The 17,960-nt window shown below is 34.3% G+C and overlaps 1 protein-coding gene across 3 annotated transcripts in view; it reads left to right on the forward strand.

Annotated features, from left to right (window-relative positions):
• CDH10 (cadherin 10) overlaps positions 1-17,960 on the forward strand; it is a 135,717-nt gene that overhangs the window by 86,494 nt on the left and 31,263 nt on the right. For all 3 annotated transcript variants that reach the window (XM_036279250.1, XM_036279252.1, XM_036279251.1), the window contains 3 exons: positions 2,867-3,161; positions 4,407-4,526; positions 4,943-5,110. In XM_036279250.1, coding sequence (XP_036135143.1) covers positions 2,867-3,161; positions 4,407-4,526; positions 4,943-5,110 — 583 coding nt within the window. The remainder of the gene's footprint in view (positions 1-2,866; positions 3,162-4,406; positions 4,527-4,942; positions 5,111-17,960) is intronic.

Below are 17,960 nucleotides of genomic sequence, written 5' to 3' on the forward strand. Positions count from 1 at the left end.
CCGGCCAGGGCTGTTGTTTCTGTCCAGTTCTCAAATATGTGTATTTAAATAAGATTTTAGTAAATATAAGCTAATGGCATTGGAAGTAACCCCAAACAAGGTTACTTTGGCCTTTTATTTTAGTGGTCAATTGTTTCTCCCTGTAAGAAAAGAAGGCACCTTTCCTTCACGTAAGCCTAACTGTTCAGGGAGAGTTTATTGTAAGTCTAGATCTTTAGGCCAAAACTTACAAATTCATAGGTCTAATGTATTTCTCTTAATTAAGAGAAGACAGAAATCTTTTTATTTCTGATTCTCACAAACTCTGTACTTCAAATCAATGTTCTATATTCATCCAATGTTTCCTAGGAGATGTAAAATTTGTAAAATGCAAGAAAATTCCCAAGTTTAAGCCTCTTCTCATTCTTCTTCTTTTTTTTTTTTTAATTTATTTTTGTTACAGATGTTTCTCCTTTTTGGTGTTATGTACTTAAGGAAACCCTCACTCATTTCTGTGGGCTATTTTGTGGGTTGTCTTATGAATTTCCATTACACGCAGTGTTTGAATCCTCCACAGCACTAGAATGGAATTGATTTCCTTTTAGAAGTACCTGATTCTGTGAAAGTAAATAAATATTTCTCAATTAAAATTGTCGAAAGACAAAACAATAAACATCATAACTGTCTACTATAAGCCACACAATTACCTGATCAAGTGATTGATAATATTAATAATCTTTTCTTGAATTATTTTGATTCCCAGACAGAGTAAGAAATATGTAACACTTATAACCTGTCATTTGGAATATTACCACTGTGGTACATGTCCACATAATTGGAAAGTTTCCAGGCAACTACATGCAATTTCAGTTACTAAATAGCATCCATCTTTTGACTTTCTGAGAGTGTTTCTCTGGACAACACAGTCATTAGTTACTTCTGAGAGCTTTTTAGTTAAAAGCAGGTGTTTCTTGAATTTCTCAACCTTGCTTTATTGTTTATGAATGGCAAAAAAATGCAATAAAAATTGTCACCTGACTTCTTTTTCTCCAAAGTATGTATCCACTTAGGGTTTGCTTATCCATTGCGTCAATAATAATAATTAGTTATTTGTCCAGAAAAAAAAAAAAATAGAGTCTGATCCAGATTTGATAGCTAAATGCTAATGACTGCAAACCAAAGAGCAGACTGCTTTTGTAGACGCACCAATACCAGTAATAAAATATATTAGGAGTATGTATGTTTTAAAATATTTATTTAATTTAAATAGTTTTAATGTTTGTATAAACATCTTTTTATAGTTACGTTCATTGACATAAGCTCCCATAAAGGAAATTTTCAAATAAAGAAACAAAATTGTATTTTAAATTAGAAATAATCAGTTTGATATTTTAACACATAATTAGATGAAAATATGTGTTGACATAGTCATCTAAAGAGCAATAATCAATCCTATTTAAGTAAACATGTCTCTAAAACTTTTTGCATAATTGAAAAATATCGTCTCCAATTTTTAATTTTCTAAGCTACAGATCAGTGTGCCTATTCTGATTTATTACTACATTTTATATGAATATTGAAAAAGCATGTTCATGATGATGTATAAGTTATTATAAATGCTTTATAGAAATTTAGATAATCTACACATTGTTTTTATATTTCTTATCTGGGTAAAAATTTAAAAAGTATACTCATCTATTACAAGTAATCAAACTGTGATCCTAGCATAGAAAACGTTTATTGGTTGGATGGTACAATTAAAGAGAAATGTAGAATTCTTGTGTTTTACAAAGCCCTGTGCTGTTCCTCGCATGGCTGAGCCCTTTCTTTCCTGGTAAGAATTCCATGGCAGCAACGGGTATTCACATCTGGAACCAGTATGTCCATTTCCAGACCGTGCTTGGGATTCTTGGGACCCATTAGTCCCTGATCAGACATCCCTGAACTTGCTTCGAGGTCTGGGGAGGATCTCTCTTCCATGTTCGCCACCTTCAGACCAGACTTGTCCACTGTGACAAGCACCCCTTTCCCTGAGGGCTGACTTAATGGGCAGCTGTTAAAACAACAACGTAGATGGAATTTTTCCATGACACATGGACTCCTGGGCAGCATTTGCATTAAAATAAGGCATGTACTGTGTGAGGTGTCCACATGAATGCAAGTAAAGCTCTCTGACATGTTGACTTGATTGTAGAAGGTAAATGTTATGAAGATAAGCAAGAAAAAGACTGGCCCTACATTGCCTTGTTCTTGCAGAGTTTTTGTGAGAGGTTGTTAAGAGCATAGATTTAACAAGATAGGTTAGATACAACATATTTTATTTTATAATTTATTAACTCAATTTATAATTTTTAAAACATATAAGCAAGTGTTATACAGACATCTATTTGTAGTCTTGCTCTGAGCCCCAGAAATATTTGTAGGGCAGTCATTTTTATATTAATCTGAAGTGATGCATGGTGTTTGTAACATAGGAATTGATAGGAGATGCATTTCCTGCACAATATGAGAATAAAGTATTTTTCCACTCACAGAAAGAAAGGAGAGAAGCAGTGTTGCACTAGCATATCAAGACTGATGAAATGAGACTTTTTTTCAGGATTTGTCTATGAAAATGGTTTACTAAGTAAAGCAAAGGGGGAAGCTGAATTTAGTTTCCTTTTATTACTTTTTTTCATTTAGAGTAAAAATCACCCTAATATGTGAAAGGCTAGTTCTATTGTTTACCGTATATATATGAGTGTGATCATACTTATTCAACTCTCATTTCAAAACTAAGATAACTGACCCCATTATTCAGTGCTGGGACATGAGAGACCCTTGAATTCTATCAGCCTCGTGTCCCTTTATACATTACCATGGATATACTCTTTTTTATTCCCCCTAGCTTCATTCAGACCAGGATAAAGGAGATGGATCACTCAAATATATTTTATCTGGAGATGGAGCTGGTACTCTTTTTATTATTGATGAAAAAACAGGTGACATTCATGCCACAAGAAGAATTGATAGGGAAGAAAAGGCCTTTTATACTCTACGCGCACAAGCTATTAACAGAAGAACTCTGAGGCCAGTAGAACCAGAGTCTGAGTTTGTGATCAAAATCCATGATATCAATGACAATGAGCCAACATTCCCAGAGGAAACTTATACAGCGAGTGTTCCTGAAATGTCCGTTGTGGGTAAGTTTATTTATGGTGGTATTCAAAAGTATTAGAAATTCAAAATAATTCTTAAAATATTTTGACCAGTTAATTAAAATCATCTTAGATTTCCTAATAAAAATATACACTTAATATTCTTATTTAGGATAGGAGTCAGAAAAAAAAGCCATCAGTGCATTTTTTCAGTTCCCATGTATTTGTAAATATTGCAATAAAAATAAGTGGACACTTTCCTCAAATCCTAGAAAATACCATATAACTCAGTAGAAAATTGTCAAAATATAATTTTTGTGTTTGGATAATAGCTGTGTAATATTTTGACCCCAAGTACATTATGAGTACATTTAGAATACATATATAATAGAGAGTCTCTACATATGTACTCAGGTCATTTGCCTAGAGTTTGTCTAGATTTTCTTGACATTTTGAATGATGGAATTAACGAGTTCATCCAATTATTTTATATAGACTGCATTATTTTTTTTCTTATGAAATACAGGATTATAAAAAAACGAAATATCAGAAAATAATAAAAAAAATTTTAGAGATGTATGTTTGGATTTAGACAAATTTATTTCTCAGATGTGGGAGGAGTTATATAAACTGATAAAATAATTGCATTTTTTTTTTCTTGTAACAGTTGTGACAGCAAATTTTGAACTCTGCATTTCTCAAAAGCATTATTCAGGGATTATTACTTAATATTTACTTCACCAAATCCCAAGAGCTTTTGCCAATTGCCTTATTGTAAAGCCCTTTTAAATATCTTGAACTTTATTAAATAGCTTTTAATAGTTCATGGAACATGGGATCATCTTGGATTGCTTCAAAATTTAAATTTTAATCTATTCATAAAATTGTATTCTAGAGCAGATCTTAATTATTTTTATAGTTAATTAGTGGAGAGGGGGAAAGAGGAGCATACTTACTCCTTTGTGATTAGATATGCCCTTTACATGAAACAAATCTATTATGTGAAATGAATTTAAGTATCAAACCTGAGCATTTGTAAAGGGACTGCATTTTTTTATAATAGGATACAATTTAGCATTATCTATGGCACACATAAAAATACACTTGTTGGTTAAATAAATATGTAGTTGAACTCAGAGTCTATATATGATTTTCATCTAAATTATCAATAAATGTTTCTTTAAGAGGTCATTATTAAAGCCAAAAATCATTCAAGTCTTCCATGAAAACCAGTGCTTTTGCTCCTCCTTCTGGTACTGTGCAGAACTAAGCTGAGTTTGGATACTTCAGGTACTTCTGTGGTGCAAGTCACAGCTACCGACGCCGATGACCCTTCCTATGGGAACAGTGCCAGAGTCATATACAGCATCCTTCAAGGGCAGCCATATTTCTCGGTGGAGCCTGAAACAGGTCAGGAACCATGAATTGGTTTGTTCATTTCATAATCTTTATGATCTTTACAAGTAGGAAAAAGGTGGGAAAATAAGAACAACCATTAACGTTAATACTCCCAGAACAATGATGATGCCACACTTAGAGATTTATGAACTGAAGGTGAATAATTGAATGAGCTAATGAAAATATTCCTGTTTTTATGTTTTTAGGTATGGGTTTAGGTCCCATACAATGTTCTTTAGTAAATTTTAAAAAATACAAATTTTAAAACATCTGCATTGGATCACTTTTACAATTTCTAGACAATAAAAATTAATAGCAAAAACATATTTTGTGTTTTAAAAGTCACTAGTTTGAACATTCAATTTGTGAGCTTAATCAATGACTAATTGAGATTTTAATGAAGATAACAAATGTTTTTGTATTTTAAGGTATTATCAGGACTGCTCTACAAAACATGAACAGAGAAAACAGGGAACAGTACCAAGTGGTAATCCAGGCCAAGGACATGGGCGGCCAGATGGGAGGCTTATCGGGGACCACCACAGTGAACATCACGCTGACAGATGTCAATGACAATCCACCTCGCTTCCCCCAGAGTAAGCTGCTTTGAATGGTCTTTCTGCAGGGCAAAATCTTTAGAGTAAAAAAAGAACAGAAAAAAAAATGTCAATCATTTAATATAAAACACGATGAAAGTGTGCTACAAAAATGAAAAAAAAAAAGTATATATGCTGATGAATTTACTGTTATTTAAAAATTAAAAATTAAATATTTCAGACATTTTATTCAGAGGCAAGATTTATGATTACAAAAGCTCTCTCTCTCTCTCTCTCTCTCTCTCTCTCTCTCTATATATATATATATATATATATAAAAATTGTGATCTAAAACTGTTTTTTTCAGTTAGCAAAAAGAAATAATATTTTATTGTACAACAAAGTAAGTCATAATTCTATAACAAACCTGTTCGTTTCCATTTAGAATTTAGAAATTTAGAGGGTAAATTTTCTGGATAAAAAAATCTTTTTTGACATATTAGAAAGGGCTACATAGAGAGAACTATACAAACTAATCAGATTTGCATTTAATATTACTGTGTCATTTAATCTGTCCATATTTGCAATGGCAGTCATAAATAAAACATTTTGTATTCTATTTGTATTATATTTATAGATCTATTTTGTGTTATAGAATTAACCTTCAGTTTCACAAAATAAGTCATGTATGGGTTAAGAACCATGAGCTTTTGACATTACAAAACAGGTTTTTCACTCTTATACAAATTTGGTAGACATACAGCTAGAAAGGATGCTGTTGGGTTTCAGTGGACATTCCCAAGACTTAGCCAATGTCCTGCCAATCTAAAAGATCCTATGCTCAAGATGAGATTTCACATTCTTAGGAATGTGCATAACAATGTAAGGTCTCATAAAATCTATGTGCTTAATTTTTGGCATTTACTGTGTATTAAGTTACAATTTGATTCCCTAATCTTAGGTCAACCTTTATGATAAAGTACTAAAATACAACTTCTTGTGATCTTTATGTTTTTACACTAAAGATTATTGCACAGAATTATGATCTAAGAATTCACTATGTTATTTCAATTCTTTAAAAACATTGTACCTCTTTTCTGTGCTATTCTTCTCTAACTTCAATCATTGATGGTACGTCATTTAAATTAAATTGTTTAAAAGCATGTGTGTTAGAAACACGAAATTCCAGTAGAGTTTTATTGAGCAGTATTTGTGATAATTCTTTTGTTAGATAGTTCAGGTACATGACACTCAGGTCTGCTATTGTGGTATTTGGTCCAAAATATAGGGAGGAGCGTATTTGCTTGTGATCTTTTCAAATAACCATGTTTCAGCTTGAGGTTACATTGAATGCTGACAAGAAAAAGGAAACCAGTTATAATCCTTTATAGTTCATTCAGGGTTAAAGACGTGCCTAGTTACATAAAACTTAAATTTTACATTTTATATGGATTTCTGGTTGTCGTTTAGTGAGAACATATCACCAGGAGAATGGACATACAAATCGAGGAGAAAAAAAATAATAATGACCAATTGGATATTCTACAATGACCAAAAATATTTCTGAAAAAGTATTTTGTCTATAATAGTAATTTACCATTAGAAGGAATACTATGTTTTAAGCTCCCAGGAATTTATATATGTATGTTTTAAAGGCAGTCCATTTAAAAATGGTGCATTCAATAGACACATTAAAAATTCTAATTAAATAAAAAAATTGGAAAGTTAATAATGCCTGATGAAGATTATTTTATTATGTTCTATCTGTTATAACACCTTTATTAATTAATTCAATAATTATTTCCTTTCCTTTTAAGTCAGAATTTGTGACTGGTATCTGGTAGGCACATTATACCCCAGATTAATATAATAATAAAGTATAATTTATATTATCTAAGCAATTTTATTGGACCCTGTACCAAGTTCTTTACTGACCTATTTGATATAGTCATACTGACTCATTTAGGTGAGTATTATGATCCCTATTCTACAAATGACAAAATAAGGGCCACATTGCAAGTCATGGCAGAAGTGGGCTGACATCCTTGTGCAACTCCAGATGTACAAACCGATTCATTTAGAGACATTTTGGAGTCTCCTATATCTTGTAATTATTTTAATTATTTCATAATTATAGATGGAAACATCATTTATGAATTTTTATTTTTTCAATTATCTTTTCTTCTGTGAATATTTGCAACCATATCTTACTATTGGGAACACTCAGTCATGCCAATTAGAATGTTACTTAATTTGTCATCTAACATCTGGAACATTATTGCACTAAATAGCCAAGTTTTGGGAACAGTTGCACAGTTTATGAAGTCTTTTATATGGAGCATGGCTGAAATATCATAACTAACTCGTATAGACCATTGTTGTCGTTGTTATACCTAATGTACAGAAGAGGTAAAGGAGGGTCAGAGAGGAAATGGCAAAGAAGTAAATCAGTGCTGCTTGATAGAAATGGAATGCAAATCAGAAATATGTGCCACATTTGTCATTTTAAATTTTCTATCAGCTGTATTTAACAAGTTAAAGCAGAGGACATTTATTTAATTATATATTTTATTAACCCAATGTTTTCCTTTACACATGTCGTCAATGTAAAGCTGATTCAGATATTTTACATTCTTTCCTCCCATGTTTCTTTGAATATCCACTTACATCGAGTATTTTCTAGCGTCATCAAGTGTCAATTCAGACTTACCACATGTCCAGTCAATAGGTATGTTTGGGTTGGTGGCTTGACTCATGGCTGTCAGGTGGGACAGCGTAGGAACAGACTTTGGGGGTCATGCTACATGAGTCTCAAAGCTGTCTTCTTCACTTAGTACCCTTTTTACCTTGGTCAGTTACGTCAAACTAAATCGCAAAACATATCCCATGCAGTGGTATAAAACTAAAGAATTTAGTGTTTAAATAACCAGACTAAAATATATATGACAGAAACCACTGAAAGGAAATACATGAATATCTAACAGTCATTATCTTTGGGATGAGGAGGTGAAAGGTAATTTTTAAATGCTTTCCTGTGCTTTTTCACATTTTCTTTATTATTAATTAATGTATTATTGTTACAGATATTTCTCCTTTTTCCCCATTGACTTCATCCTTCCTGCTCCCTCCCGCCCTCCACCGTCACAGTATTGTTTTCTATATCCATTGTTATGCATATACACATATAACTTCTTCGGTTTATCTCTTCCTGCCCTCCCCAACCCCTTCTTCTGAGGTTTGTCAGTCTGTTCACTACTTCTAAATCTCTGGATCTATTTTGTTCATCACCTTATTTTCTTCATTATATTCCACAAATAAGTGAGGTCATGTGATATTTGTCTTTCTCTGATTGGCTTATTTTGATTGGCGTAATACTCTCCAGGTTTCTCCATGTCATCTCAAAGGATAAGAGGTCTTTCTCCCATAGCACTGTATAGTGTTTCATTGTGTACATGTACCACAGCCGTTACATCCTTTTGTCTATTGATGACACTTGACTGTTTCCAGATTTTAGCTATTGTAAATAGTGCTGCTATGAACATAGGGGCACATATATTCTTCCTGATTGGTATTTCAGGCTTCTTAGGGTATGTATTCCTAGAAGTGGGATCACTGGGTCAAATAGCAGTTCAATTTTTAATTTTTTGAGGTAACACCATAGTGTTTTCCACAGTGGCTGCACCAGTCTGCATTCCCACCAGCAGTGTACTAGAGTCCCCTTTTCTCTACACCCTCGCCAGCACTTGTTGTTTGATGATTTGTTGAGGGCAGCCATCCTGGTAAGTGTGAGGTGATATCTCATAGTCCTTTTAATTTGTGTCTCCGTGATGATTAGGGACATTGAGCATTTTTTAATATGTCTCTTGGCCATTTGTCTGTCCTGTTTGCCGAGAGGTCTATTTAGGTCTTCTGCCCATTTTTTAATTAGATTCTTTGTCTTCCTTTGGTTGAGTTGTATGAATCTTCTATTTTGGAAATGAGTCCCTTATGTGATGTGTTATTGGCAATTATGTTCTCTTCCACAGTGGGTTCACTTTCCATTTTGATGGTTGTTTCTTTTGCTGTGCAGAAGCTTTTTAGTTAGATGTAGTCCCATTAATTAATTTTCCTTTGTTTCTTTTGCCTTAGATGTTGTATCAGTGAAAATTCTGCTGCATGTGATGTCTGAGATTTTGCTGCCTACATTTTCTCCTAGTATTTATATGGTTTCACAAGTGACATTTAAGTCTTTTATCCACTTTGAATTTATTCTTGTGTATGGTGTAAGTTGGTGATCTCTTTTTTTTTTTTTTTTTTTTGCATGTAGCTGTCCAATTTTCCCAACACCATTTATTAAATAGACTGTCTTTACTCCATTGTATGCTCTTGCCACCTTTGTCAAATATTAGTTGAGTATAATGTCTTGGGTCAATTTATGGGTTCTCTCTTTTGCTCCATTGGTCTGTTTTTGTGCAAGGACTGGGCTGTTTTGATTACAGTGGCTTTGTAATATAACCTAATATCCTATATTGTGATTCCTCCTACTTTCTTTTCCTTTTTCAAGATTGCTGTGGCTATTTGGGTTCTTGTTTGGTTCCATACACACTTTTGGAGTATTAGTTCTAGATCTGTGAAATATGCTACTGGTATTTTAATACTAGATCTGTGAATTAAGTTATTGGTATTTTAATAGAGATTGCATTGAATCTATAGATTTCTTTAGGTAGTATGGACACTTTAGTGATAATTCTTCCAATGCGTGAACAAGGTATATGCTTCCACCTTTTTATATCTTCCTCTATTTCTTTTTTTTTTTTTTTTTTTTTGATGTCTTATAGTTTTCTGAAAACAGGTCCTTTATTTCTTTGGTTAAGTTTATTCCTAGGTGTCTTTTTGTTGTTGTTGTTGTTGTTGTTGTTGTTGTTGTTACAGTGGTAAATAAGATTATTTTTTTAGTTTCTTTTTCTGTGTATTCATTATTGGTGTATAAAAATGCCAGTGATTCCTGGATGTTGATTTTGTATCTAGCTACTTTGCAGAATTCATTTATTAAATCCAGTAGCTTTTTGATGGAACCTTTCGGGTTTTCTATGTGCCATATCATGTCGTCTGTGAATAATGACAGCTTCACTTCCTCCTTCCCAATTTGGATGCCTTTTATTTGTTCTTCTTGTCTGATTGCTGTGGCTAAGACGTCCAGTATTATGTTGAGTAAGAGTGGCAAAAGCAGACATCTCTGTCTTGTTCCTGTTCTTAAGGGAAATGCTTTTAGTTTTTGCCGACTGAGTATGATGTTGGTTGTAGGTTTGTCATATAAGGCTTTTATTATGATCCTTCTATTTCCACTTTGCTGAGAGTTTTTTTTTATTTTTTTTAATAATGCTGGATTTTGTCAAATGCTTCTTGACATCTATTGATATGATCATATCATTTTTATCTTTCATTTTGTTTATGTGGTGTATCACATTTATTGATTTGTGAATATTATATCAGCCTTGCATCCTTGGGATAAATCCCACTTGGTTGTGATGTATAATTTTTAAAATCTATTGCTGGATCTGATTTGCTAAAATTTTGTTCAGGATTTGGGCATCTATGTTCATCAGGGATATTGGTCTGTAATTTTTTTTTTTTGTCTTTAGTGTCTTTATCTGGTTTTAGGATTGAGATTATGGTGGCCTCATAAAAAGAGCTTGGAAGTCTTCCTTCCTCTCCTCTTGAATTTTTTTTAATAGGCTGAGGAGAACAGATGTTAGTTCTTCTTTAAAGGTTTGGTAAAACTCCCCTGTAAATTCGTCCAGACTATGGCTTTTGTTTGTGGCAGTTTATTGATTACTGCTCCTATTTCCTTAGCTGTTATTGGTCTGTTCAGGTTTTCTGACTCTTCCCAGTTGAGTTTGGAAGACTGCATGATTCTATAAAATTGTCCATTTCACCTTGGTTCTTTTTTTTTATTATTAATTAATTTTTGTTACAGATGTTTCTCCTTTTTCCCCCACTGATTCCCCCTCCCTCTCCCTCCCTGCCCTGTCCCCAGCTTTGTTGTCCATGTCCATTGTTCATGCATATAAGTTCTGTGGGTCACCTTGGTTCTTTAATGTTATTTTTTATGTCCAGTTCCTTATGTCATATGGCATTCTCAAAATAAAATGACTTCAGGATATCTAATAACATATATGTAACATAAACTTAGTTAACAAATTCCTACTATTGGATATTAACTTTAGTTCTTCATGTATACGTAATTCTATTATTATACCTTTACATATATGCCTGGATTCACATCACTATTATAAAAATAGACCCAGCCATACAAAGAGATGAGAAAATCCTTCAAGCAGAGAGAACAGCATGTGAGAAACCCAGAAGCTGGGAACTGAGTGATATATGTCAAGACCAATGTGGCCATATCAAGCAACAAGGAGGTTGGTGGGAGACCAGATGAGAGGACTCTCTGCTCACAGGAACATTGACAATATTGAACTTTTATTAGTTTTAACAAACACATAATTGTGTGTCTGATCTAAATTACCATTATCATCTTGTGGTTTTAGAGGTGAACATGAATATAACATGTGCACAATAGTATGATTCTAAAGCAAAGTCAATGGAATTAAAGGTTGGGGTGCAACTGAAAACTGAGTTCCAAAAATATTTTCTGCTGTTTTTCTCTAGGTATAAATTTTTCACTTTCCAAAAGAGATCTCTGTTGCAATTATTTCAGAGTCCTCAATTATTTTAAGTGCTTTAATTTTAAAAACAGTAAGTGAAGGGGAAAAAAATCAATTGCTTACCTTCTAGGAATAAGCAGCACATTTTCCAATTAAGCACATGAAGATTAATAAGTCTTGATTCCTGAATATGGGTGGCTTGTTTTCTAGCAGGATGTTTCCATATGAAATGACAAGTGTGATAATGGAGCTACGCCCAGAGCAATGGGAGTACAGAGGAGCTGCACTGGCCCAAGTCTGGGGCATGGGGACTGTGTCCTTTACAGTGGAAGCTATTTTTGGAAAACCTATCACTTGACCTAAATCCTGTCTTAAAACTACTACTTAAACCTACCATAATCCATAAGAACAGGAGAAGAAGGAGAGGTCACAAAGTAAGAAATTAGCAAAGTTACTTATTTGTGAACATATTCTTCACAGGAAAAAAAAAAACATGCTTCAAAGTGAACATGAAGATTATCTTTGGTGATGAAATAGTAGATGATCGTAATGTTTGCTTTTCTGTATTTTTTACTTTTAGGAATTTTTATAATTTTATAATTCTGATAAAAACAGAATAACATGATGGAACAGTAAAATGTGACAATAACATGAGCACTAGAAAGCAACTACTGGAATTGACATAACGTGGGTAATTGGGAATAATCTTTCCCAGTTTTAGGGGAAATTGTTTTGGAAGAAGCTGGAGGATAATATGTTAGGGAATAAAATAAAGGCAGAAAGAAGACTGAACAAATAATGAATGCCCGTTAAGAAGATTGGGATGTACAAGAAAATAAAACAAAAAGGAATATGTTGTAGAAGAAGAGATTCTGGATTAGGAGTGGGTCACCAGATAATTTTTGAGAACCTCGTACATCCCGGGCTCTCAGCAGGAATTAGACGACAGTGGCCAGGGAGGTACCTGGGTTACTGGATGAAGGTGGAGACAGAAAGTTTGTGTATATGAGATCTGGTACATGCTGTGAAGAACATAAAGTAGGGAAAATGACTAGACAATGACAAGAGTGTCGTTTTAAGAAGAATGAATAGAGGGGACAACTCGAAGGAAGCCTGAATAATTTCAGAAACTCAAAATGCGTAAAATTAGGCAATTTAGCTTCTCTAAACCTTTGTTGCTATATATATACAATACTTATCTCATAGTATTACAATTAAGAAACGTGGTTGCATGTATAAAATGTATTCAGTAGTAATTGTAACATATAATAGTTTCTCCATAGTTGGATTTCCTCCCCTTCCCGTTTTCTTCTGAAGGAGCATGCATGATGTTTCCAAACTTACTGTTTTCTTCTCTGATGCTAGTCTGTGATTCTTGTATAACGAACCAAAAACTAAATAAAAGTACCTTAGGTCTGGGGAGACCTATAACCTTGGTGGCCAAACAAATGAATGCACTTAGCACGTATGAACAAATGAGTACTTTTACGCGTGAGGAATCCAGAGCAAATTTCCTTGTCTTCAACCAGTCAACATTCAATGGTCCTTGAATTTTGATGTATTTCGTTGTGCTAAGGTAGAAAAACTTTATAGTTCCTTACCTTAAATCTAACAACCTGGTGCTCCTGCTTGAAAACTTTAATCTCGCTCACCTCATTTTTATGTCCTTCCTTCTTTTCCTAAAATCAGAGGAACAAAATAGGGTCCATGGCAAAAGTCTATAAAATGTTAAATTACTGGAACCTGATCATTGTAGGGTTTGGCAAAACCAACTGGACAACAGGATGTGTGCCCAAAGGGCCTTTTTCTTTCTTTCTTTCTTTTTTCAAGCATCTTCGGGAAAATGGTAAGATATTGATTTTCATCCCGAGCAGAGTTAGTAAGGTCATGTGATCTCCAGAGCCAGGCTAGTCCAGGCATCTTTGCGTCAATAGAGTAGAGACTGCTATGTGATAAGACTATCACATCCATTAAAACCAACAAAGAAAGAAACAAAAATCAATAGATAGCAGAAAGGAAGTCCAGGTATAGAGAAAAAGAGTTTACAATTGCAGTTGAGCAAATGGTCAAGGTCCCAGAAAACCAGCTGGTGCCTAGGACCTGGCTCTAGTTCTTGGATGGGGCAATATTTTACCAGGACTCAAGAAGAATGAAGTTAGCAGCTGACTCTCATGCTCAAAGCTCCAACCCACAAATGAGACAATTGCAGAACACACTTCCAGGAGACCACAGCTCTTCATCACATTCGGTTGCTTTCCAGCACATCCTGTGACAGACGAAAGACGGAGTGTGGATTGGTTTTCTCATTCTTTTTAACAGCGGGCTCCTGAGAAACAGCTCTCAGAGAACCATGTCCCTGATCTATTTAGCATTGCCACAGACTTTTTTGCACACAGCTTAGGTGGACAAGTGTAAGTCAGGGACAAGTAACAAGTACATTTATGTAATCTCAGCTGGGTTGAGACTTGATGAGGGCAAAACATATAAATCACAGACAAAATATATGATTCAGTGATGATCATATTTGTATTTATTTATATTTGCCTGTCTCATGATTTGTTTCAGGATATTCTGTATATAGGTAACATCAAATTTATGAGAATGTGGTATGATATTTATTACATAAGCTTCCAGATTTACCCCAAGTGCACTCAAATGAGTGAATTTATTGCTGTCTGCATTATTCTTTTCAATTATTGAGAATAGTAACAAAAATCAGTTCTTCACCATTTTATTTTTAGTTGTAAAATGAATACGTAATTACTTATAGGCAAATTTTTATTAATATAAATTAAGAATGATGAGGCATTTTGGGTGTGCAAATGCATTTAATAAGACCCTAATTTCCTGAGTATTTTGACAGTATGTCTTTATATTTTGCATCAAATTATTTCTAAAGATTATATACAACTACAGTCACTTTAGAAGCAAGAGTAAGCAATTCCAGAATCACTCAGAGCCTAAAAGATAGTTCATATCTATCTCTCTATCTATATTTTTTATCTGAATTATCTTGATTGGTTACTGACTTTGTTTAGTACATTAAATTACATAGATATGCATTTTCTGGTTTGCCTAAAATTAAATAAACAAAGCACAGTGTTAGAGTATGTATTAAACACTATAAATATATGACAAATGCTAACTCATTTAATTTTCACATATGCATGAGGTATATTAGTTTTGTTAGTTCAAATTTAAAAAATGTAACAAATATACTTAAGTCACTTGTTCATGGTTCTACAGGTGGAAATTATAAGAGGTTAGGGACCCAGGTTCTTTGGCTCAAAAAGCTATACTTCTCACCACTACACCAAGAAGGAAATTGGTATGTCAAAGACTAACCTTCCCCAGTGTATCCTGCATTTAGTTTATTTCATGATTCACTATATATGTGTTATAGGAACAATTTCAGGTTAGGCATACTGAATTCTTAAAATGTCTACACATTTTTAAAAATTGATTTGAGAGAGAGGAAGGGAGGGAGGGAGAGAGAAAAAGAAACATCAATGTGGGAGAAAAACATTGATTAGTTGTTTCCCACATGCACCTCGGCCAAGGAACAAACCCACAACCTGAGAATGTGCCCTGACTGCGACTCGAACCTGCCACCTCTTGGTGTTCACACCTTCCAACCAGCCAGGCCACACCAACTAGGGCTGTCTGTGCACTTTGATACACACACAGGAAAACTAAAGCTTGGCTGGATGGTGCATTTACAATATCTTAGACCAAACACAACTGGCTCCTTTGCTGGGGTCATTTAAGTAAACACGTTTGGGTGGCTAAATAAACAAAAGGAAAGGTTTTTTAAGGAAATGTCTATATGATATACATAGGGATTTAAGACACGTACATTCAGTGAGCTGAGACTATCTTAATCCCTTCCTGGTACAAGAGAGATTTGATTTAATAAGTGCTGATTTTCACTCTGTAAATAGAGTCAACCTCTCCTCTTCTGGGGATTCCAAGGTAATGTAAGCCCCAGGCTGATCTGCATATTTCAAAATTATCAGGCACATTTCAAATAGAGCAACAGTCAGGTATTTCCCCAGAAAGAGGCTTTCGCTTGAGAAAGAAGGGAATGAAATTTAAAATGTCTCTTTTTCCCTTTTTTATTATCCAGGAAAAAACATCCATATATTCAAAAGTACTTTTCTACAATTCATCGTGTTTAGATATAACTGTGATTTTTTTATTTTTATTTTTTACTTGTGACCATCAAAAACCCTCAAATATTTGGAGGATTTTTTCAATGGTTTCTATGCCTGTAATTTCTAAGAATTACAATGAAATAATGTTATTAAAGCATTCCTTGATTATTCAACATTGACTGAAGCCATACTATGTGACAGGGAGTGTGCTAGGAGATAACACTAAACTAATAATATTAAAGGAGAAATGGAATACAGTATACAGCCATAGGTAGTTTGCATTTTGAAAGGTTATGCAGATACAATCTCTCTCTCTTTCACACACACACACACACACACACACACACACCCCTTTAATTTGTTACATTGTAGTTTTTTGTTTCACTCTACATTGTCTCTCACTCTTTTTCTTATTTTTTTTTTGTATGTAGATACAGGTTGTGTGTATTTTTTGCACAAATATACATTATATATACACATATATGTATATAAACTATGTACCCACATTTAATTGGAGAATGATACATTAACGTACGCTAAATTGTCCACTGAAACCCAAATCATAAAACGAGAAGCTTTTCCATTGTAGGGAGATCAGGAAAGAAAGAAGAAATCTTTTGAGAGTTCTCCAGGGAGGACAAGGGGCATCGCGGGAGGGCATTTTTGTTGGGAGGACAGGATGGATGCAGGTGGCATGCAGGGAAACGTGCGACTGGGTGTGGCTGGACCTCAGGGCTTGAAGCAGGATCGGGAGTGACGAGAATGGAAATATTGGCAGTGTTAGCATTGTGAAATGGGTGGGACACAAAAAGTAAAAGATCACATAGATTACCTAAGGAATCATTTTTTAAGAGAAGCAAGACAGATTTCTTTTGACTAATTATTCCGGCAGCAACTAATTATTCTGATCCAGCACATTGAAGAAGAAGAGTTGATGAGAGTTTGAACTGGTGCCGAGGAGAGGAGGGATTTGAGAAAATTTAAGTGGGTGATACACAAGACTTTGTAATTAGGTCTGTGAAAGGTTTGAGGGAGAGGAGAGCAAATGATACTTTCTAGCTTTCTACCAGAAGAGCTTGTATGAGGAGAGAGAAGGGATTTCAGTTTGATGTAAACATTTTGAACTGTGAGGTTCATGGAAAGAGAATGAGGTTTAAATATCTAGTAGATGGTGAAATAAGGTGCACACATAACATATCAGTGAAAACAGACACGCATGATATAAGGCTAAATGTTTAGCATGATGTGACTGGGGAAATATACAATCTCACCCATGTGATGAAATATGCAGCGTGGGGCAAACGTAGGTTTACAGTTATTCTTATGGAAATTAATACAATTATTAGTGAATATAATATAAGGATAAGCTGTTTCGCATACTCAAAACTGTAAACCTATGTTTGCCCCACCCTGTATAATTCCCGAGGAGAAATAGCATTGCATGGAAATTATTGAAAAGTACACTAGGGATTCTCCTTAGACTAGACTACTTGTCATTTTGCATAATGGGATTCAATGTTTCTATGTATTATGACTTCCTCAGGAACAAACTTGGGGGAAAAAAAACCCTGGATAGATATAGATATTAGATATGAAACTAGCTGTGCAAATAGTTTAGACTCAATTAGACTGCATTTACAATCTTTACTGTGCCTACTTGGAGACACATTGAAAACAGATTGAGTATTTGATACAATGTTTATGAATGCTTAATTTAAGGTTATGTTAACTTCTCCAAGTCTATATTCTTGTTATGTTTTGTGTGTATCTGCTGATGCCAATCAACTTGGAGACAATTTCAAAGAAATACACCAGGATGATTCCCTAGTCTCTGGGGGTCAGTGGTACCTTTTCTAAAAGCGTTGGCCTGTTACTTTCCTCACTAGCAAGAACAGAGAACTAAGACATAGTGCAGCATCTCCTTTTGCTCTACTTTAAATTAAACGCCCACAGCTAAGCTGGTGGCCGCGGCTCCAGTGCTCACAAATTGAGGTTTCTGTCTTTTCTCTGATGAGAATCTTCAGTTCCAAAGCCTCCACCCACTGTCAGTCTCTGGTGTGACTTTGAGCTCTCCTCTAAATGCCCATTTAGCATTGTATAATTTCC

The sequence above is a fragment of the Molossus molossus genome, unplaced genomic scaffold (assembly GCF_014108415.1).
Source record: "Molossus molossus isolate mMolMol1 unplaced genomic scaffold, mMolMol1.p scaffold_m16_p_3, whole genome shotgun sequence".
NCBI lineage: Eukaryota > Metazoa > Chordata > Mammalia > Chiroptera > Molossidae > Molossus > Molossus molossus.